At 46.3% G+C, this 21798-nt stretch overlaps 1 protein-coding gene across 1 annotated transcript in view; it reads right to left on the bottom strand.

The window, feature by feature from the left end:
- Positions 1-15768: 15768 nt before the first annotated feature.
- The window catches only part of LOC135821130 (uncharacterized), an 11462-nt gene continuing 5432 nt past the window's right edge, over positions 15769-21798 (bottom strand). The window contains exons 6-12 of the mRNA XM_065334197.1: positions 21019-21366; positions 20399-20485; positions 19139-19522; positions 18209-18538; positions 17713-17802; positions 16930-17313; positions 15769-16411 (exon numbers count right to left, since the gene is read on the bottom strand). Coding sequence (XP_065190269.1) covers positions 16386-16411; positions 16930-17313; positions 17713-17802; positions 18209-18538; positions 19139-19522; positions 20399-20485; positions 21019-21366 — 1649 coding nt within the window. The 3' untranslated portion in view covers positions 15769-16385. The remainder of the gene's footprint in view (positions 16412-16929; positions 17314-17712; positions 17803-18208; positions 18539-19138; positions 19523-20398; positions 20486-21018; positions 21367-21798) is intronic.

Genomic DNA, 21798 nt, shown 5'->3' with positions numbered 1-21798 from the left:
CCTTTGGTTATGTAATCTTGTTACCTTTTTTTGCGTTTCCTCAAAAAGTGAGAACTAAAATAAAAAATAAGTGTGACAAACGGGCATGAACAGTGCAGAAACAACTTTATTATTATCATTATTATTGCTTCATCCCATAGCTGAAAAAACAACAGCCAATCAGAGGGGAGAGGGTGATCCCTTTCCCAAAGATGCCATAATTTTTCGCAATTTCTGCTTTTCGCAACCGTGTCAAAACAAGTGATAGTTGCTGAAATCGCATCCATATTTTCAGAAAAGCTCAAAAGTAGCTAATAGAGAGGTTCCGCATAACGTAATTACGTTAGTAAAAAACGTAGTCGATCTACGGAAAGTCTTACGTAAACTGCATGCGCATCTGTGTTCCGCCATACGGAGTTTTCAAATCACGTAGCTGCCCTTGGCAACTCCGAACGCGGCAGTGTACGACCAGATCGACCTGGGAAGAAAGTCATAAATTTGTACCCTAATCCACTTAGGGCGCGCTCACACTGCGACCAAAACCAGCGTCCATGCGGCCATGCGGCCAAGTTGCATGGCAACGGCATGAACTTGACCAAAACGTCGCGGCCACGTTTCAAATCGTGACCGCGACCTCCGGAGGGGGGTGCCACGACTTGGCGGCACCATGATCGTAGACCAGGTAGACGTGAAGCGTATTTGTGTACAACCTGGCCTGAAGTATGTTCAATTTCTCAAATTCCGGTGTGTTGATTCATGAAAATCGGCGGTTGTCGATGTCACCTCGACATTTGCACATTTTAAAATTTTTGTAGTTGTGGTCCTGCACGCACGCACCGCCATATACAATGTATATATGCATTCTTTGCCCTTTTTGGACGATGTCGATTTTGTTTTTGTTTTTGTAGTTGCTTCGTTGTGATCGGGTCAGTGACCAGTTTCTACAGTGTACTCGTTCAATACGATGGCAGCTTGGTCTGGCTTTTCGGTTTGGTAAGTCATCTTTCTCTACTTTTCTGCGGTGATGGAATGCCATACCTCAAGATATTTCAGTTACATATCATCGGAAACTACAGTTCTCATCTCGGCAACAGACGAAAGAAACCACTACCGGAATTTCCACTGCACTGGCACTTGCCCTGACCACGAGGTCAGGAAAGCGAAAGCGCTTGGATGTCAGCGGCAGTCCCTCAAGAGTCCAAACCTACCTGATTGTATGAATTATTTTCGTCGACTTCAAGAATACGAGCCACGAGGCATTAATTCCTCCAACATGCAACATGCGAAAAATTACATCCAAAACGGGCCACAACTTTATTAGGAAACGCACGAACTCTTTTGGATACGAACTGCAATTCGTAAAGTTTGTGTGACAACTTCACGTCTATGCGTGTACGAGGCCTAGTGTGAGCACGACTCCCACGTTTCTGCGTTTTGCTGACGCATGGACGCGTGCTCATGGTCGCAGTGTGAGCGCGCCCTAACGGACCAGCTACGTTATCAGAGCCCTATCTACGTACTCTCCGTAGACAACTTTCCGTAAGTGGAGTGCAAACTCGCGAATTCACGGGTTTTCCCCGCCCACTAACGTAAAGTTGCTCAACTTTACGTAGTGCGGAACCTCTCTAATATCGCAACTTAAAATTGAACCACAAGTTACCCGTCATGTGTCACACTTCTTTGGATTTTTAACCTTTGTTTTTCCCTTGATCTCTTTAGTTCCGTATTTCCACTGATGATCGGAGCGTGAAAATCGATTTTGGAAACACACAAAACCAAACCTTTAACAAATTGTCATGTTGCGTGGTGATGTCTGCGGCATTCATACTTTTCATAGCTATTATTAAACTTTTATCTCCACGTAGATTATTTGAATAATAATAAAATTCATTTTGCTAGGTTTCAGGACGTCGAATGTCTCAGTACTCTTGTCAGTTTTGTGCCTAGTTATTGCACTTTCTGACTATAGTATCCAGTTACAGTGATGGAGAGTTACTCTTAACTCGTATCCTTATGTCCTTTTCCTTTCAACATTAGTTATAGTGATATTTTTACTGGATAAGATACGTTTTTGCTTTTGATATTTCGTACCAATGTCACTGTAGCCGATATATTCTTATATCCGGTCACTCTATAGCCGATACCAAGAGTACATCTACTCTTGCCGATACAGACTGTACAGTTTCGACCCTGGGTACACGTGCATAGTACTACTTGCGCATGTGGTTGTCGCAAACATGAAGAATATTGTGAACCGTGTGTCGCTGTCGCATGTGTCGCAAGTCGCATGTCGCGTCGCAAGAATCTAGCTATCGCAAGCTGTCGCAATGCACCTGTTGCAGAAGTTGAAGAAAGTTCAACTTTTGCGACATGCGACACGCGACATACACAAATGGAGTACAGTTTCGACCCTGGGTGCACGTGCACGTGCAGTGCATGTGCATAGTACTACTTGTGCATGATGATGTCGCAAACATGAAGAATATTGTGAACCGTGTGTCGCTGTCGCAGCTCGTCGCATGTGTCGCAAGTCGCTTGTCGCGTCGCAGAAAGTTGTATTGTGAATCGGCCTTTAAGCGGGATTCACAGTACAGAAGCTTTTTTGCGATGCGACACGCGATGTGACAGGCGCGAAACCGGGAAAACCCCAAATCGCAGCCATGTCGCACTCCACGCAACTGCCGCAACAGGGCCATCGCAGGCCATCGCAGAAGTTGAGCTTGGCTCAACTTTCGCGATGCGATGCGACAAGCGATTTGGCGTACGATTTTGACCTTTTCTACAGCGAAGTTGTACAAAGGTTCAAGAGTTGCCTATAAATTTGTACAAGTTGTATCAAACCGCGCGAATATCATGGTGACGTAGCCACATCAGCAAGATGTTGTCGCATCAGTGACTTCCTCTGTGAATGGTATTTCGCGAGTTCGCATGGCACGCGTCGCATCGCGTGTCGCATCGCAAAAAAGCTTCTGTGAATCCCGCTTAAAGACCGATTCACAATACAACTTTCTGCGACGCGACATGCAACTTGCGACGAGCTGCGACAGCGACACACGGTTCACAATATTCTTCATGTTTGCGACATCATCATGCACAAGTAGTACTATGCACGTGCACTGCACGTGCACCCAGGGTGGAAACTGTACTCCATTTGTGTATGTTGCGTGTCGCATGTCGCAAAAGCTCGCGACAGGCAGTTTCTTGTCGCACCTGTCGCAAATCGCGACACGCGATTTGCGACAGGTGCTACAAGAAACTGCCTGTTGCGAGCTGTCGCAAGCTGTCGCAATGCACCTGTCGCAAAAGTTGAAGAAAGTTCAACTTTTGCGACATGCGACACGCGACATACACAAATGGAGTACAGTTTCGACCCTGGGTGCACGTTCAGTGCACGTGCATAGTACTACTTAACTTGTGCATGATGATGTCGCAAATATGAAGAATATTGTGAACCGTGTGTCGCTGTCGCAGCTCGTCGCATGTGTGGCAAGTCGCATGTCGCGTCGCAGGAAGTTGTATTGTGAATCGGCGAAGGTATTTTGGTGTGGTACGGTCAGCCATCTGAAGTACAATTTACTCGTGGGGGAGTGGTGGCTGAACCGAAAGTCTTGGAAAAGCCCAAATCAGGCTGCGTTTACACGGAGACGAAACGAAACGAAACGGAACGAAACGGAACGAAAACGGGCTGGCCTCGAATCGTTTTCAAACCGTACGGCAAATCGTTTTGAACCGTTTACACGGAAACGGAAAACGGGCGATCAGGCTGGAGTTAGCGCGTGCTGGCTTGGCGCAAGGGCGGGAAGTAACACGTTAGTTGGAGTCGGTACGTGCTGGTGGTCGCAAAGGTCAGGTATTTCCCTCGAAATATAGTCCCGCGCGAAATGGTTTCCATGACCGCGCTCCGTTTCCAATCGTTTTCACTGTTTTCACCGTTTACACGAGAACGAAAACGTTTTGAAAACGTTTCAAAACACTTTGAAGTGCGTTTCCATTTCGTTCCGTTTAGGAATCGTTTTCGGGCGTTGTCGTGTAAACGATAGTAGTAAACGCAACGATTTCGTTCCGTTTAGGTCCTACTTCGTTGTCGTGTAAACGGAAATCGTTTTCAATCGTTGTCGTGTAAACGCAGCCTCAGTGCATTTTATTGATTCAAGGGGTACTTTGGGCAAATAGTGGTGCGCTCAATACCCTAGTGACCGTACCGCGTGCGACGCCCCTGGCCTGCTGGCCATTGACAAAAACTTCAAAGTTAAACTTCTTTGAAAGGATGTAATGCACATGCACAATCTGCATGTGAAGCTGCCGCAATAATTATGATACCTCTTTTCTCGTACAGTTGAACATCGATTATCCGACCACCTCTGGGCAGACAACTGTCAGGCGGTGTTCAGATAAGGCAAATGTTCTGGATAAGAAAAAAACTGTCACTCACACACTTTCAGTGGTTATTACTAGCCGCACGACCTTTTTACTTTTAACTTTTCAAAATTTTCGTATTTTTTGAATGGCTCACTACATGCACAGTGCGTACTCTACGGCACATGCGCCCAAAAAAACTGTTACGGATAATCGAATGGTCGGATAGTCGATGTACGGATAATCGATGTTCAACTGTATTTGCTTACATGCATCCCTTCTCCTGCTTGCCATGTGCAAGACAATGCGAATGATGGAACCAACACATTTTTTGCAGTCTCCACACACAAAAAAAATGATGGCATGTGTGATGCATATGCATAATTACAAGAGTGCATAAACAAGAGTATGCAACTGACATGCTGCATTGGCTAGCATGGACGCGGACGACGAAACTACACTGGTCTTGCTTTGGCAGAATTCTGTGGGTCCCATCAACTATTTGCTGCCAACACAGCTTTTCAGCACAGAGCATGTCATACCACAACATGGTCAATGACTCGGAGATTAGCATCAGGAATCACGGTCAGGGTGTATAATCAAATTGATTTCGTACTGTGCCAAAATTCCCAGAAGAGCCTTCTTCTGAATGCACGGTCATATGCTGGAACGGCTACCTGTAGCGATCACCGCTTGGTGATTGCTACCTTTGACCTACCAAAATTCTACGTCCTAACGTCACCGAGAAAGCATACCCGCAAGACAGTCGGAAGAAAATGGATGTGCAGCAGTTGACAGGCAGCGCAGAGAGAAGACAGCGCTATCAGGACCAAGTTGAAAAGCATGTTACAACACTACCTCCCCTGGAGAAGGAACACCTTGATGAAGGCTGGACTTCAGTTGCAGGAATGATGCATGCCTCGGGATTGGCAGCTGCGGGAGAACTGAAGCTGACACGGCGTTATAGACACGGTTGGGATACGGTGATGGAAGAACTCTCGGAAAAGATGAAAAATCTGCGACTCCGCACGATGAACGCTCAGGACACCCACCAGATACAGAAACTCCGTGAGGAGAGAAACCAAGTCTCGCACCAACTGCGACGTAGAGCCAAGGAATGTGCATCTGCAGACCTAGACAGAAAAGTATCAGAGATCGAACAGCTGAAGGATGATGCCCGAATGTTCAGAGCTGTACAACAGCTACACAAGAACAGAACCAAGCAGGCCGTTGTGGCTGACCAAGATGGCAGGCTAATAGTCCAACCTGAGGAAATGGCTGAAAAGATAGCAGAGCACTTCCACGCTGCTCTCTCAAATAGCGACCAAGAGAGACTGAGCATGGCTGACTATAACATGGGCGAAATGGAAAAGCCAATCGCGACGATCGAAGTGACGAGAGCAGCAGCACGGCTAAAGAACAACAAGTCACCTGGGCCAGACAAACTCCCAGCAGAACTATTCAAATATGCGCCTGACAGCCTTTTCACATATCTTGCCGAACTGTACACCATGTGCGTTGAGACAGGACAACACTTGACACTTGGCAGTGGCGAGTTAATCCCGCTGCAGAAGCCAGGAAAACCAAGAGGCCCGGGAAGTAGTCTGAGACCGATTGTTCTGCTCAATGCCCTGCGCAAGGTACTTTCTTCAGTGGTTCTAGCACAAATAACCCCCCGAGTTCAAGCTTATGTACCGCAAATGCAGAGTGGGTTCAGACCGAATAGAAGCACTACAGATGTAGTATGGGCTCATCGATGGATCGCTGCATGCTGCCAGCACCTGCAGTCCAGTATAAGTATTCTGGGTATCGATATGTCTCGCGCCTTTGACACTATTAGTCGCCGGAAACTCGCCAATGTGTTGCGGTCATTCCTGGAGCCAGATGAGGTGCGCCTGGTCCAGCTCCTGGTTTCAGATACAACACTATCAGCACGCATCAAAAATACCCAAAGCCGACCATTTGCAACAACATCTGGCACCCCACAAGGTGACTCGCTGTCACCCGTGTTATTCATCATCTACCTCGAGACTGCACTGCGCCATGTTTTCTCCTGTATTCCACCTCGACCTAATCTAGACATCACCCTCAACCTGCCGCCGTCCCTAGGTTATGCCGATGATGTGGACTTCGTCAGCACCAGTTCTGAGTACCTGGACTCGATCCTTCCTATTGTTGGCGACTGCCTCGCGGACTGGGACCTGAAAGTTAACCAAGCCAAAACAGAACGCACTACTATCCAGAGGAAGAAGGACCGAGTGGAGGAAGAGTGGAGGCGCACACGCAAGCTTGGATCCCTTATTGGAGACAAAGAGGATGTCGCACGCCGAATCCAGATTGCTTCGGGCACATTCAACAAGATGTGGCCATTGTGGTCACGCGGACATCTGGTCTCCGAAAAGCTACGGGTGAGGCTCTACGAAGCCTTCATCAAGCCTCTGCTGATGTACAACGCAGGCACATGGGGCCTCTCAGACTCTCCGCTGTGTACTCTTGACTCGACATATCGGAGACACCTGAGAGTTGTTGTGGGTATCCGCAACCCACAGATAATCAGCAACGATGACCTCCACCGCAGAACAGAGACACAGCCCCTAACTGTCCTGGTTAAAGCTGCTCGGATGCGACTACTCGGTCACATCTGCAGACTGGACAAGGAGTCCCCAGCACAAATGGCCATGACATCATACTTCCGGCAAACAAAGGACGAGAAAAAATTCCGTGGCCGGCCGCCTTCCACACTCCCAACAATACTGAGAACAGACCTCGCAACAAAGGGAATGAAGCTGCAGACGGATAAAGATCTCTCACACATCAGGGACCTGGCAGAGGACAGAGCAGTATGGCGGCAGCTTTTCCGCACCTGAGCCTGCAGAGGAATGCCCGGATTTGCCCAAACGGAACATGACAATCATGATGTATGGTGAATTCAATGGACAATCTGATATATTTCTCCAATATCCTTTGCCTCCTGTTTCTTTTTTTCCTGCCTTCGACCCCGCTGCTCTGTGACCCTTCTCTCGCTTTCTCTTGTCCTTACTGTCTTTTGACTTGTTGAGCGGCCTGAGCGAATACTAGGGGTGGATGTGTATTATGTCGATTTGTTGATTTTTGTAGTAACACACCCTGATGCAAACGCGGAGAGGCAAATAATAATAATAATAATAATAATAAATGTTATAATGCAACTGTGGAGTGTGGTTATGGGTCAGTGCGCGGCGCGCTGCCTTCATTACGTAACTTGCGTTCATCACGCTCTGAAAGCATGCATCCAAACTCTCAATTTCTCGCACGAGCCCACCCGTTTTTGCTCGATTCGTTCCAGTACAGTCAGACCTCGCATAACCGCACACAAGCGTTTTCCACAAAAATATCCGGATAGGCGAGGGAACCGGATAATCGAACACAAACATTGCATGTATGCATGGCATAGGCTGTGAATCGGTACTGTAAATCATATTATTTTAACGACCCGCCAAGTTAACGATTTTCTGATTTTCGAAGGTTAACGGTTTGAAAAGTTAAAGGGGAAGTTAAGGCAAAAATTAAAATTTCACCAGTTGTAGTCTTCAGGGTGCTGAGTCGAATGGTCGTGGTCCGAGGAAGCTGAGACGCTCCCTTCCTACTTGAATCCCAATCGAACTCGCGCACTTCCACCGAAACTGGGTGACTGCGCCCTACTAGATGGGGATTTGTATGCAAAATGTCACTAAAAGCGCCATTTCGTTCTTATAAAAGCACAGATGATCGCGATTGGCCCATATGTTGTAGTCTTTTGGACGCTGAGTCGACTGGTTTTGTTCCGAAAAGGCTGCGATGCAGCGTTCCTCCTTTATTCCCAATCGAACATGGTTGAACAAGCGGTCACGTGCTCCTGCGTACGCCAGTCACCTGGTCACCGTGCCTGCAGGGTACAACTTACTACTGTTGGTGTGAAAGTTGTCGCCTGCTGGCGCTTTTAGTGACATTTTGCATACAAATCCCCATCTAGTAGGGCGCAGTCACCCAGTTTCGGTGGGAGTGCGCCAGTTCGATAAAAGCGCCATTTCGTTCTTATAAAAGCACGGATGACCGCGATTGGCCGATATGTTGTAGTCTTTTGGACGCTGAGTCGACTGGTTTTGGTCCGAAAAGGCTGCGATGCGGCGTTCCTCCTTTATTCCAAATCGAACATGGTTGAAGAAGCGGTCACGTGCTCCTGCGTACACCAGTCACCTGGTCACCGTGCCTGCAGGGTACAACTTACTAGCCTGTGTGACCTTTTTTGGGTGCAGTCCTGTCACTCGAGTTGAACCTTGGTGTGAAAGTTGTAGTAGTAGTAGAAGTAGAATTTATTATTTTTGTCACCTGCTGGCGTGGTGACCAGTAGGCCTAGCCCAAATTTGCCGGCAATTCTTCCAGCAAAATATCGAAATTTCCCACGAAAAGAAATTGACAGCAAATTCCGAGCAAAATATCGAATTTACAGAGGATCCGGGTGTGTTTTGGCAATTCTATTCTACTTTCTTTGGTTTCATTGGGCCAACGTCGTGCTGAATAGCTCGTGCAGGTTGTCAGGGGTACGTAAATTTGAAATCATTCTACAAAATCCCGGTTAAATCCGTAATACTGACACCATTTTCAGATTTGCTTTCCTCATCAGAGTCACCATCCACTTTTACCAAAGTAGACGGTTCATTTGAAGCTATTTTTGCCACAAAGCAGGAGCAAAATGGAGCAAAATATCGGAAACGAAAGGCAATGCCAAGCAAAATTTAGAAAAGCGATCCTGTCAGCTTTTCTATTATTGTGTTCACATGGCGCTACCTAACGACACCGCTATTCAGACACGTTGTCTACGTAGCTACGTAAGTTTCTACGTAAGATGCTCGGTACCTGGTCCTTGACCAGGGAGCTACTCCATGGCTCCTCGTACCATCGCGCGGCCGGCTGGCCGCATGCGTGTGCATTGTAGACTTTTTGTTGTTGCCTTTTCGGATGTGCATGCATGAGGAACTTCCTTTTTTGGAACTGCTTCTTGCATGAGCTGTTTCGGATATTTCGTCTCCTGGCCTGACTTATTTCGTTTCGGCGCTGCTGAGACCTCCTTTCGCGGAATATTACTCAATGACAGGTGAGTTGACCAGTTCCCTTTGATTCATTTGCTTGTGTTGACTCTTTCATTTACGAAAAGTGTGCTGATTTTGGGTGGAATGCAATAAATAATGGAAAAGCTGACAGGATCTCCTTTCTAAATTTAGCTTTTCCGCTGCCGAGGCCTCCTTTTACGGAATACTCAATGACAGGTGATCTCTGAGTTGACCAGTTTCCTTCGATTCATTTGCTTATGCTCACCCTTTCATTTACGGAAACGTGTGCTGATTTTATTCGGATTTAGATCGATTTTTATCTCTTTGCCCTTGCCTACAGTGTGCGAAGAACGCGAGTTCACCTTCTTGACGGTAAGGCTTATGTTTGATGTGTTGTCGAAATACTCATATTCATTGCACATTAGTACGTTACAAGTAAGGCACTGGTCAGTGGCATACTATCGTTGGCAGTTCCCAATCTGGAGGGAAAGGTTCAAGGACTCATTGACCGAGTTTGCCAAATAAATTCGCATATCAGGGAAAATCTCCATTGTGGAGAGGTTCAGTAACTTGTTTGCTTCATACGAAACAAGCCAATGGGTGCAGTCTCGTCTCATGAAAATCTCGCACTTGTAGGATTGGATTTGTTTACTCGAGTCTGGGCTGTTTGATTTGTGAGTACCGCCGAGATTGCACTGCCCCAAATAAAGTTTCGTGCCGCCAAAGCAAGAATTACGATCTGCAATCTGTTTGTAGTACCTGTAGTACTTGCAAGAATTTGCAGTACATGTATCGTACTTTCTCTGTTGCTGTTTCAGTTGCCGTCATGTTGCTAAAGAAAGGTTCAGTAGAGAGGTTCTGCAAAACGAAAATTCGAACGAAGTTTCGCCACAGTCCTTGCGAAAGTGTGTACGAATTTTTGCACGAACTTTGCGTTCTGCACATTTTCATAGTTTGTGCGGGCCAAGTGCACGTACGCCATGACCCGATCTCACGAAATTTCCTACGACAGTTCATTTCGCGTTCCCTGCAAGTTTCGCTTCCACAGTTGCGAAAGTTCGTGCGAAGTTTCGCACTTCATGATGTAGAGCGAAAGTTTGTACGCATTTTCGTTTTGCAGAACCTCTCTAGTGACTCTTTTGTATCATACGAGACGAGTCAATGAGTCGGTGTGGCTTAGAATCTTTCGCTGTAGAAGAAATCTATTCGTGTGTCTATTGGAGAAATAATTGTATTCACTGGTTATAAAATAGGTTAAGACAAACTCACAGCATAAATACCATTGGTCCCTTGGTGTTCGTCCTAAAGAGGTTCAACTGGATATCATTCATACTCACCAAAAGATGTGTAAGCTTTTATTATCATGGAGTGCCTTGTTTATCTCTCAGTATCAGTACCTCCAACCATAGCCTTGACCCTTTTATCCTCAGGATCAGTGTAGTTGTTGGAACGAGGTGTCGGACTCAACAATGTATTTGTTTACATTTTCATACATGTTTATTGTTCCTCCTTTGCTGTGTTGTTTCAGAAAATCGGGGACTAACAGTTTGAAGTCATTGAACTACTTCCAAAAGTTGTATTGACATCAACAGGATAACGATTTCAGTGCAATATGATGCTGGATGACCTTATCACGATAACCCATGATTATAAACCATTATAAACACAGAATCAACAAAAACATCTGCGACACGCACCTGGCGCATGGCTACATTTCTCAAATAAATCTGATAGAGGGTGGGGAAATCTGAAATATCTGAAAGGCAAGACAAATTTATGACAGAGTCATGAAATTCTGCAACATGCACAGAATGACCTGCGTCTAAAAAAGTATAACCACCACTACTCACATGTTCCCCCACAGAACATGCATTATGCTAGTGCCATTTTCTGCAAGAAAAGGCTTGCATATCAATGCGTATAATACGGTATTGATATGATCAAGAGTACATAAACCTCTTGATATGATGTGAAGGCCATCATTTACATATTGATATACATGTAGGCAAGAGTACACGTACTCTTGATGTAGGGCATTCCATTGATTGGTGACAGAAAAAACAAAAGAAATTATAGCAATAAAAACTGCTTTATGGCAGTTTTCTAAAAAAAGTTATTGTGTTCTAGTCCATGGACCCCGTCTAAAAAGTAAGAAATTAACGAAATGTGATAGCTGAAAATTAAAATTTCACACAAAACCTCACAATAATCACACACAGAATTAAAAGCTACATGTAGAAGACCTTTTCCCCTCGTGATCCTTTCTCCTATGCATGCATGTTGCCAATTGTTGGTGCAGTACAAGTTAAAGTTGAAAGCAGCATTTCAAGTGTTGTGATTATTGTGAGGTTTTGTGTGAAATTTTAATTTTCAGCTATCACATTTCGGTAATTTCTTACTTTTTAGACGGGGTCCATGGACTAGAACACAATAACTTTTTTTAGAAAACTGCCATAAAGCAGTTTTTATTGCTATAATATGGAAAGTGCTTGGGCAAAATTTGCCGGCAAAATATCGAAGCGCCCCGAGCAAATTTGGGCTAGGCCTAGTGACCAGGTGATTTGGGCACCCAGGAGCACGTGACCGCTTGTTCAACCATGTTCGATTGGGAATAAAGGAGGAACGCTGCATCGGAACAAAACCAGTCGACTCAGACAGATGCTCGTCAAGGACCAGGCGAAGCGCCAGCACTCCAAATCAAGACTTTTTTATTTTCCGTGGCGGGAAATCGAGCTTTTCCAGGTATCTACAGCCTGTAGAAATTCAACGCTGAGAATTTCCAACTATTGTCCGGCTTTGGTCCTCTGCCACCGACCTATCCTTTGAAGGAGAATGCTGAAACCAGTTGGCTGCTCTTCAGTAGTTCTTTCTCTATCGTATACATATTTTTGTATGTCGACACATGCCGTGTGCGACGACGTAGACACTTCTCAACACTTGAGTGACTTGAATTTGGCTATGCCGGTGATGACCGAATGTCATTGGACCGTGGAGTCGAGTAGAGGGCTCAGGCTCGATCGGCACAACGGGTACGTATAGCACAAGGGTAGGGCTAATGATAATATCAAGTTGTTTGCTGTGCACAACCTTGGGGCGGAATTCGGCACGAAATTCTCTGCTCGCCAACTGTTGAGTATACCATGCAATACGTAGGTTTAAACTCATGTTACAGTGCTATCACGGTTGCAACCCTCTTTCAAATGGTGACATAGCCAACAACCACATAATCCATATCAAATCCTGCCCCTTTTTTTCTTTCTAAGTGTGAAAATAAAAATAATACCAGTCCTAATCATTGGAAAATGCAAATCACGGTCTATTATCGACACATCGTACTGTCGCGGACATGGAAATCCAGTCGATTGACCGGGGCCGGCGCCCTCAGCGCGTACAGAACGTTGCATGCAGTGCACATGTTGATCCAATGCCACCATCAGCAGCGCATGATAAACCGTGCTACGGCTGCATGGCCAGCGCCCTGGGGCCGCTATACGTGCGGCCGGATTTCCATGTCCACGACAGTAGTACCTTGCAGCCTGGTAGTGCATTTGGAGCAGGAAAGTGAATGGTAGCACTGCGGTGGTGAACACATGAGCTGATGACAACCATCGTCGTCTTGTTGGTTTGTGCTGTCTCCAGTTCATTGCAGGTTGAACGAGGAATGAACGTCTACTCTTTCTTTCCAAAACTGGCTGGGCACACGCCAATGAGACGGAAGCTAGTGCCAAACCAGTCCTTGGAAGTTTTGTTGTGCTGGTGGACTTTCAATCATCATGTTAAGTATATTCCGGTTTCTGAGTCTTCGTGTGCGCCTGAAGAGCTACACTGTGTAGAGATGTTGGAAGTTTATCCTGCTCGCGACACTGCACCAAGTACAAGCACTTCCTCGGCACTGCCTGAGCCCTGCTCTGTGTTTACTGTGACCAGGAGAAGCAACTAGAAAGTTGGAGCTTGAGCTGGAACGCTGGTGCTCTTTTTCTCTCTCTCTCTCTCTCTCTCTCTCTCTCTCTCTCTCTCTCTCTCTCTCTCTCTCTCTCTCTCTCTCTCTCTCTCTCTCTCTCTCTCCGTCACGTTCTGCCATTGTCCGAAACCGGTGCATGTGCTAGCATGTCGAAGCGCATTGTGTCTGAGTCACGTACTCACTCTCCTGCTCCTTCCTCATAAACATGAGTAATATGCCCAAGACAGTATGACCAACTGTGAATACGGTTCATGCCCACATGTGAACTTGTGTGATTCTCTTGTAGTAAGCTGCCACGTGTGTACATGTGTGTGTGTGTGCGTATGTGTATCTATGGGACTGCGTTCTTCTATTCTCTCTCCGGCGCCTTCGAGGCCCACACAACCCTTGTGGCTATCATCAGAACTATGAGAAGTTTTTGGTTTGATAGTTTTGCACACAGCAAGCTGAACGTCACAGAAAACACTCATCAGGAAGTTGGGTGGGTATCCTCTTCGGCGGAGGCGTGTCCAGAACAGACTTCTTATGGCTAGTACATCAGCCATGTTGGTGTTTGTGCGATTATAGCGTAGAAGTTCAGCTTTGATAAATGCTCTGAAGTTTGCTTTCGGGTGATCCGAAGTAAACGGTATGTAAAGATAAGCGTTCCGTGGTTTCTGGAAAGTTCGAAACTTAGTCGGCGGAGCTTAATGGGCCCCACCACCACACTCCATCATTCACCCCAGTGTCTGGAGATATGTGGATTTTGTAGAAAAAAAAAAAACATACAGAGCTTGTCATCAGTAGTAAGTTCCTTGAAAATGTCAAGGTCTAGAAAGATACAAAAGGAGGCAGGAGGTGTCCAATTTAGCTTAATCGTAGGGAGCTCGCTATAAAAGGACTGTTGAAGCTGCTTAAAATCTACTGATGCATCAATTACAAGTATTAAATCATCAATGAATCGACTGAAGAAATGAATGGATGTGCTGAACATAGCAATGGTTTTTCTTTCATGAACAAAAAGGAAAACGTTCGCTACGTTGACGGCCATAGATGTACCCATTGCCATTCCATACTCTTGGTGGAAGAGTATGTCATTAAAAACAAAGTAGTTGTTTTCGAGAACAAACTTGAGAAGGTCAATGAGAAGAGACCTAAGTGGATGGCTTGCTTCAAGTAATAATGCATTTACCGCAGTGATTGTGTCTGCCCAGTCCATGTTAGTGTACAATGATTCCACATCTGCTGTAACTATAGTGCAGTCCTCAGGGAACTTAAGCCTAAGAAATACATTTGTGAGCATGGTGGTATCTTTGAGAATTGTGGTCTCTAAGGAGGCTAACAGGGAAGATAAATGGTGATCCACAAATCGCGATGCTGGAGAAGTGCAGTAGTTTATACATGTGTCAATGTGTATTGCAGGGTTGGGTGGGCTAGTAGAGAAGAGTAGATGTATATGGACATGTACATGGGATATGTAGGTGTGCATGTACATGTAGCAAAGCGAACTTATCAAAAAGGCATTCTGCACCTATATGGCGAAATTGAGCATTGAAGCATATGTTTTTCTATTTTGTCATTGACATGTACACATCTAGTACATTCAATAGCCAAAAAATGAGGAAGATTGTAAATCAGATTCTTGGTGAAATACCCATCCGCTATACATCACAAATCCTGTACAAATTTGACAATTTAGTGAAATTGTCATCGCCCATATCTCAAACGTTAGCATTGAGACCCCGTTTTTTATTTCGCCATTTGCATACACTACCTAAGAGCAACCGCCCACCAAATGTTCAGAGCAATCGTTAATTTTTTTGAAATAGGCGTGAGCCACCTTAAGTCTACTTTTTCACCCTGCGAGGCATCAGGGGCGTCAGAAGGTAATTTAGTGTGGTGCGGTCAGCCATCTGAAGTACAATCTACTCGTGGGGGAGGGATGGCTGAGCCGAAAGTCTTGGAAATTTAGCGCCCAAATCAGTGCATTTTATTGATTCAAGGGGTACTTTGGGCAAATAGTGGTGCGCTCAATACCGTAGTGACCGTACCGCGTGCGACGCACCTGGGCATTGACAAAAACGTCAAAGTTAAACTTCTTTGAAAGGATGTAATGCACATGCCTAATCTGCATGTGAAGCTGCCGCAATAATTATGATACCTCTTTTCTCGTACTTCCTTGCATGCATCCCTTCTCCTGCATGCTTGCGATGTGCAAGACAATGCGAATGATGGAACCAACACATTTTTTGCAGTCTCCACACCAAAAAAATGATGGCATGTGTGATGCATACCGGTATGCATAATTATGATCAAGAGAACATATAAACTATTTTTTATGTACTCTTGATATTATGATCATATCCACAACTTGTCAGTCTGATGTGCTAGCTGCATTCCCAGCTTGGGCTGCACAAGCTGTTCAAAAGCATACCAAACTGATTGGTTGTGAAGAAGTTTATTAATTCATGCTCCCTTACGGTCACATTCCTGGGATAATGGTTAAAGCCCAAAGGCGCGAAAATCAGTGTGTAAGTCTCGATTAGTGGGAGAGATGACCGTGTTCTTTGCAGGCCTCAGAGTGGTTAGCAGTGCGTGTATCAAAGCGGGGGTGGTAAAAAGCAGAGAGTACACGTACTACATGTCGTAAAATACCGTATATGGTATTTTCAGTACCCCCTGGTGAAAAGCCGCAGGAGCACAAGGGCAGCATGGAAAATGAGGGGAAAAAACGGCCAAGGTGGCACACAGATGTTTATGACAAAAGGGTCTGAAAGCACAAGTAATTGAGTAACACATTGAGCACATTAAGCACATTGAGTAATAGCATGTCGGCGCAAATGAAGCCTGGAGTTTGCGGCTGATTTCCCTGTTCTTCATGTTCAAATAGTTGTCATTGGAAAACGCAAGCCAAACATTATTGTTGACCGAGCTCTCTTGAGAAAAAAATGGCAAAATGACAGGGATGTATTGTTTAAAATTGTTATGGGATGAAATATAAGCAAAATCTGAGCTGAACTGATCAGTTTACTTGTCCTCGCCTACAAGTAAGCATGAGGGTGAAGCGCTGTATGACACAAAGACGAAGAGGAAAAGGAAGAGAACACCAAGCATTAGATCCCAATATCGCTCGAAGGTGGATTAGTTTCGCTGTGAGGAGCACAAAGCCCTGATAACACGACGGAAATACTTCACAATTAGGCACGCGCCACTGCTCGTTAGCAAACACCGTACCATGCATGCACTATATGCCCGAAGTATTGGAGCTCTGGTCTATTTGCATCCAGCATTCATAGGCAGCATTCATAGGGGGTGGTGGGGGGAGGGGGGGGGGGGGGGGGGGGTGGTGCTGTTTAGAGATGTACATGCGATGTTTCTCTTCTGTATGGAGTTGTGTACAACTCCTTGATCTTGCTTTCCCAGGCATTGCTTTCCCTAGCATGTGGGTGTATCTGTGTATCTGTGTGTGTGTGTGTGTGTGTGTGTGTGTGTGTGCATGTGCAAGTGTGTGCATGTGCAAGTGTGTGCATGTGCAAGTGTGTGCATGTGCGTGCGTATATGATAGTGAAAGCACAGTAGACTTACAGGTGCATATGACAACGCCTTGTTTGGGTTCGGGCGTGGTGAGCACGTTGGTCATGCCCTCTTCTGGCGTGTACCGGAAAGTGTGGTATACGCCGTTAAGCGGTGGTGTGTGATACCAGGCGTGGACGAACACGTCGATGCCTACTCCGATCGCCTTGAGCATATTGTTGACGGCAAGATAGACGTGGTGATACGAGGTGTACTCCTCCATTCGGAAGGGGTCAGCAACGGTATGGGAATGGGAAAATTGATTTAGTGCGCATGTTTGAATTGCGGCAGATGGAGACTCGTATCTGATGGTTCCTGTCGGCAGCTGGTAGATGACCGTGTAGTTTACAAACTTTCCATGCTCCATTTTGGTGATGTTCCTATGAATAATCGTATCTGAACACAAGAAACCAGATCATCACCAGTGGATGTTAACAAGTCGGCGTGGAGACAAGAAACCTAATATTGATGAAAGTAAAGTGAGAGCACTCATACAACAATGGAACCCTATTCATACCACCTGGCTTGCTCCGGGCCTGTTCACAAATTGCGTACCGGTACATGGGAATCCCGACCCCTACTCAAGACTTCAAGCCAGTGCATTGCTGATCCCAGCGAACTTCCACGCACTCCCACCTTCTATATTTGACAGTACGCAATGGCTTTATATGGAGATCCCCACAGCTGCTCAATACTGCTCAAGACCTCTCCCCCCCCCCCCCCCGGCCAGATCTAGCACTGCTACCATCACCATGGACACCATCATATTACACACACTGACACAATAAAACTGACCATGGCACACTTGGGTAGTGAAGCTGGTCGAACGACACAGCTTTTCCGAGGAGCAAGGTCTATTAGTCCAAGTCGAACACGTGTCCAAGTCTGTGCAGGAGCAGCAGTTGCAACAAGACCGTTAGCCCGTGACCAATGCAGCATGGGCTTTCCCAGGGCAACGACAATGTCACGAAAAAAGGTCACAAAAACAACGTCACAGAACATGCAATACCGAATTGAGGATCAAAAGGACAAAAAACCCACTCAAAATCTGGGTCTGGGATCTGTTTCTCCTTACATTTTGCAATGGCATACCTGTTCCAATTTTGTCAACGCTTGCTGAATTTCTATTTACCTGTTCTTGGACGTTTCTGGCAAGCAGTATGTGCACGGGTCACACAATAAATGGAATTTAGGTGCCTAAAATCTACACAGAAAGTGTGTCTCACAGCATGCTGCCAGCTAGACACTGAAGGACAAAATCAGAGCAAGCCAACGCTAATCCACTACTCACTGTCTCGGTGGCAGACGACCGCATTCGTTCCCTCGTCGTAGTGCACCTCATTGGCCACTGGGTCGTACGCCTCGTTCATATCATAGAAGCCAACCATAGAGACCCAGAACTTATCTTGTCCCTTATTGCGGAGAGTTCGGATGACACTTTCGCGGAAACAGCTGTTGTTCTGCGAGACCAGGCGCAGCGTGTTATACGTGAGCATGATTTTCCCTAGGCTTCTGCAGTAGCGTGTGCCGGCATTGAATGTAAAGCTGTTGGCGGAGACGTGGAAGTCTGCTCCCATGCAGGTATGCGTGGACTCGGCGACAAAGTCCTCCAGTAGCTGAGCTGTGAAATGCAGAAAGCAAAACACGAGAAAGCGCAAGCATCATCAAAAGCAGATTTTTTTGCGATTTTTCTTGGATACCTACAGTGTGCGGTGCTGTTGATTTATTTAATTTTTTTATTCTTATTTCACTAGGGAATTCCCCACAGGCGTCATCGCCTTCTTACAGGGAACTCTGGCCTGAGAAGTGCTACGTTTGGAGAATACGCTCTAGAAATACATGCACGTTCAAGAAAAAACAGTGATTGACGGACGTACCAATAGCGGTGGTCCGTGAACACAGTATGTATGGGGAAGGCATAAGGGTCTGTTCATCTATAAGCGGCATCTCTGAGGCAGTCTTCCATCTGAATAGCGTTATGGAAGTACAGTCATGCATGAGGTTTACTCTTCAATTATATTTTCCACAACCCAAGAAAATCGTAAGCTGATACAGACGACATTGTGCTAGCATGGAATGTACCTGGGCACACAGCAAGAACCTCAGCATACATTTCTCCCAGGGCCAGTTCACCACCCAACTGTACGTAGAAGACACTACAGTGTACAGTACTCGACAGTTCAGTATACTGTTGTCTGCACGCTATTAGCATGAAACATACCTGTGCATACAGCGAGACCGTCGGTGGCGTGCGCACTGATGACGTTGGTCCAGCTGCCGCTTGTCCTGTCGAGGGTGAACGTGCGGTAGTGGTTGGCTACCTGCCCGATGGAATTTATACCGTGGACATAAATCGAGAGCTGGCTGAGGCCGGGCGAGAGGAGTATCTTGTCTACGGCAGTGCGGATATCCGTGGAACTCTCGTAGTTAAACATGTTGAACACGCCGGCGTAGCCGAATAGCGTGGACGTGCGGGAACACAGGGACTCCGCCTTCTCCTTCGGAACGAACGCCAGCAGATTGTTCTGCAGTTTGAACCAGGTCTGGGAACCGTATTTCTTGCCAGCGCTCCGGTACACTTGGTGGAGAGCGGGAGTCTCGGTTGCTGCAATCCACACGCACAGTAGTAGCAGTAGTAGTAGCAGTAGTAGTAGCAGTAGTAGTAGCAGTAGTAGTAGCAGTAGTAGTAGCAGTAGTAGTAGCAGTAGTAGTAGCAGTAGTAGTAGCAGTAGTAGTAGCAGTAGCAGCAGTAGTAGTAGTAGTAGTAGTAGTAGTAGTAGTAGTAGTAGTAGTAGTAGCAGTAGCAGTTACAGTGGTGGGGCGACAGAGAAAATGACAAATTCAAACAAATCAAAAATGCAAGTTTCTATGCTGGCTGCCACCTGTACAGTACATTCATCAGAAACAGTCCTGCTGGCCTTTGAAAGTCCGATTTGGGCCGAATTGGGGACCAAACCCCACTCAAAAATCTGGGTTTGGGATCTGCTCCATACATTTTGCCATGGCATACCTGTCCTAATTTTGCAAAACCTGGCTGACTTTCTAATTCCCTGTTCTTGTACTTTTCTGCCCTCAAATGTGGCAAGGAGTAATTGCACGGGTCACACAATGCAAGACGTGCTGTTGTTTTCACGATATCTACAACTATGTGTGGGAGACACCAACAAGTTAGGGACTGTAGTAATGATAATCAATCTCTCTCTTGACGACCTCAGATACTAGTTTCCTTTTGGGCAAGAGTCAGAAATTCTTCGGACAGCACTGTCGGTTGCTGAAGAACTGGGGGTGGGCAGCTTCCTAGCATAGACCTTTACAGTCTATGTGCAGTTGAGTCACTGGTTGTACATTGGTATGCTGTGCTTGGTAAAAAAAAGTCTAGCCTGGCCGTTCTTCTTTGCTCCGAGAGATCGACAGAGATAGAGAGACAGAGATAGAGAGAGATAGAGAGGCAGAGAGAGAGAGAGAGAGACCCAGGACTTACCAAAGCACTGAGGCTGCCCCTGGTCATCATATTGGCAGATCTCTCCAGACTTGCAATACCTCTTGGCCGGGTCACATGTCTCCCTCCCTGCACACACACACACACACACACACACACAGCAGGCAAACACGGGTAACGATGAGTAGAAGTTTCATGTCCAGGTGATTTCGGCCATGTTTGGGCGAAGGCACGAGGATGTGTGAAGAGCTGCTTTTTGCTCTGCCATGGGCACTACGGTATAACATGTCATTTTAGGTGCACTTAAATTTCGGTGCCAGGGACCTGCCAAGTTTCTGGTGTGATGTAGAATCAGGCGATCAGCATCCCCTTCATATGCAGTGTCATCAGCATCCCCTTCTCATGCAGTGCACACCGACAATTGCACGTCTTACAGTATGCAGGGATCGGCTGATAAACGCACAAAGAGACGCCGTGCACATAGTACATACACAAGCATAGCCAAAAAACTACTACTACTGCCACTACCACTACTTGAGAATGGATTTATTCACAACACCATGAAGTAAGAGTCAAGACAAAAAGACAACCCAATTTCGGAAATAAATAGAACACTCAATTGAAATATAAAATTAAACGCAAATGCTGCTACTATGACTTACAGCTGCGGAAAGTACAGACTGTTGCGTGGAGGTCACTTGGCTGTGCGTAGTTAACGGTGTCCACACCTTCCAGCACACGGCGAGTGTAGGTCAAATCCTGGAGCGGCACGGCGTAGCCGCCCAACCAGAAGGTCTCCGCAGTGCCGGCCTTCAGGGTGCCAAGAACGTCGTCGTTGAAGCAGCTGTCATGCTTCAGCTTGGTCAACTGCTGGAAGTTGATCACCCACATGCCCGCGGCTTCGCAGTAGTACGAGGCGGAAACCTGCTGGCGCTTGTGGGTGGAGACGTTGTACCTTACGCCGTTGCAGTTGAAATTGAAATCATGTCTGGGCTGGAAATGGTACTCTCCTGTGAGCGGGGACACACACACACATATGCCAAAGAAACACGCACGCACACACACACACACGCACACACAAATGGCTCGTTACAGACAGTGGCATGGCCACACCACAACACCGGGAAAGGCAAAGTGCGAAGCCTCCGCTTGTAAAAGGAAACACAAACACTGCTTTGTGCTAGACTCAGGATTTCCGCATCCGAACGAAACCTCAACGGCAAGGTAGCTAGCAATTAATTAAACCTGAACGAGAATAATACTGAAATCCTCAGTGCTAAGACAAAATTACTTGCTAGTTGCTACGGTTTTAGGCAGTGGAATGCGGAGCATTTGAACAACTACGCCTCAGAGGACCTGCCAGTCCAAGGAGGTAAAGCAGTTAAGGTTGCGCTGTTTGAAATCCGGCCCAGAGCCCAGAGTACATGGCCGTCGCCCTCAAC

This window comes from Sycon ciliatum, chromosome 7 (assembly GCF_964019385.1).
Source record: "Sycon ciliatum chromosome 7, ocSycCili1.1, whole genome shotgun sequence".
NCBI classification, from domain to species: Eukaryota; Metazoa; Porifera; class Calcarea; order Leucosolenida; family Sycettidae; genus Sycon; species Sycon ciliatum.
The sequence above is the reverse complement of the archived record's forward strand: the minus strand, read 5'-3'. Positions and strand labels throughout refer to the sequence as shown.